The sequence below is a fragment of the Gossypium raimondii genome, chromosome 6 (assembly GCF_025698545.1).
Source record: "Gossypium raimondii isolate GPD5lz chromosome 6, ASM2569854v1, whole genome shotgun sequence".
Taxonomy (NCBI): Eukaryota; Viridiplantae; Streptophyta; class Magnoliopsida; order Malvales; family Malvaceae; genus Gossypium; species Gossypium raimondii.
Window position 1 is genome coordinate 47,449,777 of NC_068570.1, and position 5,950 is coordinate 47,455,726.

General features: G+C 32.9%; 1 protein-coding gene across 2 annotated transcripts; it reads left to right on the forward strand.

The window, feature by feature from the left end:
* The first annotated feature begins 244 nt into the window (after positions 1-244).
* On the forward strand, positions 245-1,712 carry LOC105774179 (BOI-related E3 ubiquitin-protein ligase 1). 2 transcript variants are annotated; one of them, XM_012596560.2, is made up of 3 exons: positions 245-446; positions 563-926; positions 1,029-1,712. In XM_012596560.2, exons 1-3 carry the CDS (start codon positions 382-384, stop codon positions 1,599-1,601), a joined length of 1,002 nt encoding a protein of 333 aa, XP_012452014.1. In that variant the 5' UTR covers positions 245-381; the 3' UTR covers positions 1,602-1,712. The 2 variants fall into 2 exon arrangements, with proteins under 2 accessions (XP_012452014.1, XP_012452015.1); XM_012596561.2 differs by having other exon boundaries at positions 247-446; positions 566-926.
* Positions 1,713-5,950: the final 4,238 nt, after the last annotated feature.

Below are 5,950 nucleotides of genomic sequence, written 5' to 3' on the forward strand. Positions count from 1 at the left end.
TATAAATCAAATACCTAGATTTCTAAGATTATATTTTTACTCAGTCAAATAGAAACTTTAAAATAAAAATACAGAAAAATCCAGCTAAAGTTAAAAAGAGGGATACGAAAGAAGTTATATGGAAACCAAATCCAAGGAACAAAATCTGCCACTCCATGTTTTACTAATTATCAAAGAAAATTTTGTGTACCATAAATAACTACTTGATTCCCTCTTTCCTATATCTTGTTTTAATTGTGGGCTCTCTTTTCTTTTATTATATATATATATATATATATATTATCTTTTATATACATATATATGTGTGCGTATTTTCATGCTGATCTATTTTCGTTGTTCTCTCCTTGTTGAAATCCAAAGGCTCTCTTTATCGTTCCTTCAATGGCAGTTGAAGCTCGGCATCTGAATATTTTCTCTTCTCAGTTCATCACCAATAGTCACAACAGGTGCTTGAAATCATCTATATCCCTTTTCTTTCTTTCTTTTTCAAAAATGGGTTTAATTTATTCTCAAGTTTCTTTCCTTGTTTAACATGATCTCTTTCTTTTTTTGGTTGTTGTAGCAGAGATTTTATTAAATCAAATCAAGGGATTGGGGATATGTACAATACCCAGATGGATTCTTGTGTTCCTTTAATTGATTCAAATTCAATGCATGAAGGTTCACAACTTTTACCATTATATCAACCCCTCCTCTGTCATCCAAATATTTCAGCCAACAAAGCTGATAGCGGTCTTACAACTTACAACATGAGTATCCCAGTTTCAGCTCCAAGAAAAAGGTCTAGAGATTCATTCACCAATGGCTTTGATTCATATTCACTCCCTCAAAACAACAACCTTTCTGGTGCTTCCTCAGACGTTGATGATGATGTCTTCTCCCAGATCCAACAACAACATGATATTGACCGTTTTATTTCTGATCATGTAAGTTCCTTTATTATTATTTTTTAAAAAAACCAACTTTTGTTAGTACAGTTGTTTCCATATGGTCAATTAAAATTGGTATGTTTTACACATTAATTACAGACAGAAAAATTGAGGTTGGAAGTTGAAGAGAGACGAAAGAGGCAGTCAAGAATGTTGATTACAGCGATCCAAGAAAGGGTGATGAAGAAACTCAAGGAAAAAGATGAAGAAATCCAGAGAATAGGGAAACTCAACTGGGTTCTTCAAGAACGGGTTAAAAGCCTATACGTAGAGAATCAACTGTGGAGAGACTTGGCACAAACAAACGAAGCGACGGCCAATTCCCTACGCAACAATCTAGAACAAGTCCTGGCACATGCGGGAGACAGCGGGGGAGGAGGTGCCGCTTTGGCTGATGACGCAGAGTCCAGCTGTGGCAGCAGCGACCAAGGGTGGCGCGAGGTGGTGACACCACAAGCACAGGGGAGTTGTGGGGCGCAGGATAATAATAAGGCGTTGGTTGTTGGGAACAATAATAGGAAGTGCAGAAAGTGTGGGGAGAAAGAGTCAAGTGTCCTGTTGCTGCCATGCAGACATCTATGTCTTTGTACAATGTGTGGGTCCACCATGGTAGGCACTTGCCCTGTTTGTCTTTCTCTTTCCAACGCCAGTGTTCATGTTAACATGTTATGAACACTTGCTTTTCTTTTTACTTTTTCTTACAGTTGTTTAGTGAAACAAAATCAAGAAAAAGGAAATGCAAATATCTTTCTACAAATGGATCAAGAGTTTTACTTTGATGAATTTTGTATAACAAAAATGGTCAAAGTTACAGCTCTATTGTTCATTTACTGGGTCAAATTATGTAAAAAGAAATAAAGAACGGGTAAGTTAGATATGTTATAAATTTAGAGGGGAGGTGGTCATTCCTCGATCCATTCCTTTCTACTTTTTTGGTGTATGGAAATTAAAGGGTGGTCGCCACTCACGAGAGCCATTGGCCCTTTGTTCTATGCCCCCACGGAAGGCAATGAGTGGGGTTACTCCCCTCCCATCACTTTACTCCAAACATCTTTGAATCATCTAATTTAGTAACTTTTTCTTTTTCTAGTCCCCTTTAACTACTGAGTTGAAAATTTTTTCAATGTTGGTGAACTTAAACGATACAAGTTTTCAAATTCCCTTTCTTCTAGTAATAATAATAATAAAACCTTAATTAATGAAGATCCAAAGCCCTCTTAGGCGAGAACAATGAAAAAGAATTAACCATGAATTTGGTTTATACTTCACTTCTCAATTTGAAATTGAAATGAAATGGAATGATTGATTTCTCCCCATTCTTTTTCTTTTTCACCTATTGGGGTTTTGTCCGAATTTTCTTTTATATTATAAGGAGTTAAAAAGGCAGAGACATATCTAAAGCAAATATTTTCATTCACTTGACAATGGGCTATTTTTATGATATAATTTCTCACAAGATTATCACAAAATAAACCTTTTTTTTTAGGATGCTCTTCTTCCTTTCCCTTTTGTGTAAAAGAATTTTGAAAGGCAAAGAAAGTAATTATGGGACTCCCCAACAGCCAAGGAATTAGAGCTAGCTATCATTTTCTAGGCAACCAAGTATTAGTTGCCTTTCCTTTTATGATTACATTATTGGTACTGGGGAGAGCTATTCCTTTGAATGTGTGGTATTTAATACTATCCACTGTCTTACTTAAAGGTTGCCTTAGCTTTCCTTGCTACTTTTAGTTGTAAGAAATAAAACTCTATCCAACTATCTAAGAGAGGGGGGCTGTCCCATATCTATTCCAGGTTTGGTTCCTTGGCTATATTGTTTTGATTGAGAAATTATAATTGTATTGTTACTATTTTGATTAACAAATTATATTTATATAGGATTTAACTGTTCTATGTGACTCAAGATTAAAATTTTAAAATTAGGAATTAATTTGGACTAAATGCACAACTTAGTAATAGTAGAATTTGACCAAACTTTAAAAATAGATTAGTTTTAGTTATAGGTTTAAATATGCCAAAGGTCCTTATACTCTATTAAAATTTAAAATTTAGTCCATATGCTTTAATTTTGAGACATTGAGTCCCTTTACTTTTTATTATTTAAAATCATGTCAGTTCAAATTTGTATTTCCCAACCTTTTCAAACCACCAAACTAAGCGGGTTTCTACATCAATATGATATGAATCGCACTTAATCAAGCAACTCTCTGCACCTGTACTATATAAACCACCTTAACTTAACGGACTCTCCATATGATGTAAACTTCCTTTATCGTACTAATTAAAATCTTGTATAACTTTAGAGTCATAACAAAATTATGCAGATAAATTGTATTTACTATATGTAGAATTATATATTTAACTAACTGTCAATTAAGTCTATAAATATAATAATTTTTATACTGATATAGACATGCATATGCACACATAGACTCTTAAAAGAACAATCAAGGGAGGGTAAAAATACTAAAATTTTGAAGTAGTGAAGCCCTTATTTGTTTTTAAGTGAGAGGAGGTAATTAGTAATAGTTAAAAAATAGGAGGATGAGATAAATAGGAACTTTTTTGTGCATTAAAGTAAGAGAACGTGGGAAGTGGGCTGGCGGAGCTGACACATCAGTTAGGAAAGAGAGACAATGATAATTTCTTGAAGTAGGCCCACCCTCCATGTGTAACCTTAAAGTAATTATTACATCTTTTACTAAACTTATGTCTTTCTGCCACCATAAATCTAATTAACATAATAACTTTATTTAAACTATCTCACTTTGTTATATAATTTATAATAAATTAAGATACTTATGGGATTTTTTTAATTCCTTGGATTTCGGATAAAACCCTTAAATGCTTGATAAAAGAGCAAAGTCTTTCCTTTATAATGTTCTTAATTCTTTTGATTTTAACTCTTAAATTTATATTTTTTATCAAGATTACTGATATTTCATATCATACGTGTAGAGGAAAGAGAAAGGTGGATGATGTTTTTATATTTACATACAATTGAATGGTTGATATAGATATAAAGAAAGAAGGGTTAGGGAAGTGTGGAAGCGAGGTGAAAAGAAAACCCCTAGAAACAAGGCGAGGAAAGGTGAAGAAGGATAGTGGGGGCGTGAGCATGACCCAACATAAGCATCATGCATTCAAACTTTCCCTTGTTGCAGATTATGACAATAATAATAGTTTTTCTTTCCCTGTGTTGGGTTTCGCATAGAGTTGTGATGCCTAATCTTGGAGGGTGCAAAGCCGACAAAATTTACATCAAGCAAAAGCAGAAAAAGAAAACGAGAACCTGCTAATTTAGGCACATTTGTGCGAGTTCAAGTGTCTGAATCATGGAGGGATCCACGTGAAACGACTTTGTTTTTGAATTCACAAATCCCCCCCTTTTGGGTTTAGTGGCTAATTTTCAGTTTTCCCTTGATTTTCATTATCTTTGTTTTATAGTTACGATTTTATCCCTTTACTTTTATTACTTTAGACTTTAGTTTTACCATTTTTCGTGAAATAAATCATGGTATTAGGTATGATGACATAACTTAAAATTAAAAAAAAACATTTAAATGAAATATATAAATATAATATTTACAGAAATGATAAAGAAAACTATACACTTAAGGGTAAACAAAGCTTTCAGCAAAAATATTAAAATTTTAATTAAATCCTTGAAAAATTTGCACCATTGAACCATTATAGCTGGAATATTAATCAATCAAATCCTTGACTAACGTCGATGAAGTTTAACCATCAATTTTTGCTAGTGTGACCAACGGTCCAACCAAATGGTGACACGGGCATACCACAGTTCCTAATGTTGACATGATTTTTAGATAAATAATTTTTTATATAACGTGTGTTGCATGTAAATATTTATGTTTATGTTTTTACTATTTTTATACAATATCAAAGAAATATGTATTACCATGTTGAAAAGATTGCATATCTATAATTTTGATTTTTATCATCATCTCTCCCACCCTCAGAATTAGATAGCTTAGAATTAATGTATGTTATTTTACTTGTTGATTGATATTAATTCATTATACCGGTCATCGAATCTTTACTTGAAATTCATTAACATGACTTTTTTAAAAAATTAATAGCTCAATAATTTAAATAAAAACTTTGAATAATTTAATCATTTAAATAAAAAATTTTGAATAGTTTATTAATCATTTTATAATAATTTAAGATGTAATTTAACCATAAAATACGTTCAACATCAATGTCATAAAATCACACATGTTAATGTCATGTGCGCCAATAAACTTTCTTTTTATCCTCAATCATAACACAAGATTAGAAAAAGTTGATAGACTCAAAGCCCCATACACCATGCATCATGTCTCTTTGATGACAAGAAAAGATGCAGTCAACAGAAAAAGAATTTTGGCATTTTCTTTTGCTTGCTTTGCTTCATAGCTTAATTAGTAAATTTATCCTTATAAGCAATTAATAAAATTGAACAATCAAGAATATAAATAGGTAAAAGAAGTAGATTTCATTCATTGTTTTCGTGAAAGGGCCCATTGATTCAATCAATGTGAATGGAAGGTTTGGAGTGTAGGAGATGCTTAGGGAACTTTGTCATAAAGGAGAATAAGACTCATTCATTAGACAACATGGCCATATCAAGAAGAAAGTAACATAACAGGCTATCAAGACAAACCTACTCGTCCATCCCACATGATTTGCCAACCCTTTGATATCATACAAGTACTGAAAATGACACATTGGCCCCCACCCTTTGGTATTGGTATTTTGTCAGTGTTAAAGGACCCATTAGCTGACACAAAATACAGGATCTCTTAATCTTTCCAAGACAATGAAAAATGTAAAGAGGGATGGATCCCGGTTGTGTAAAGAGAGAAAGGTGTGTCATAAAGCACTCCCCTTTGTACATTTATCCTTATTCCATGCAGTTGGGTGGGGTATTGAAGGGGATGGAGTGCACAAAACTGAACCTGAAATATGGATCCAATTAAGAGGTGTGGGACCCTAGTTGTGAATCTTAACCTTTC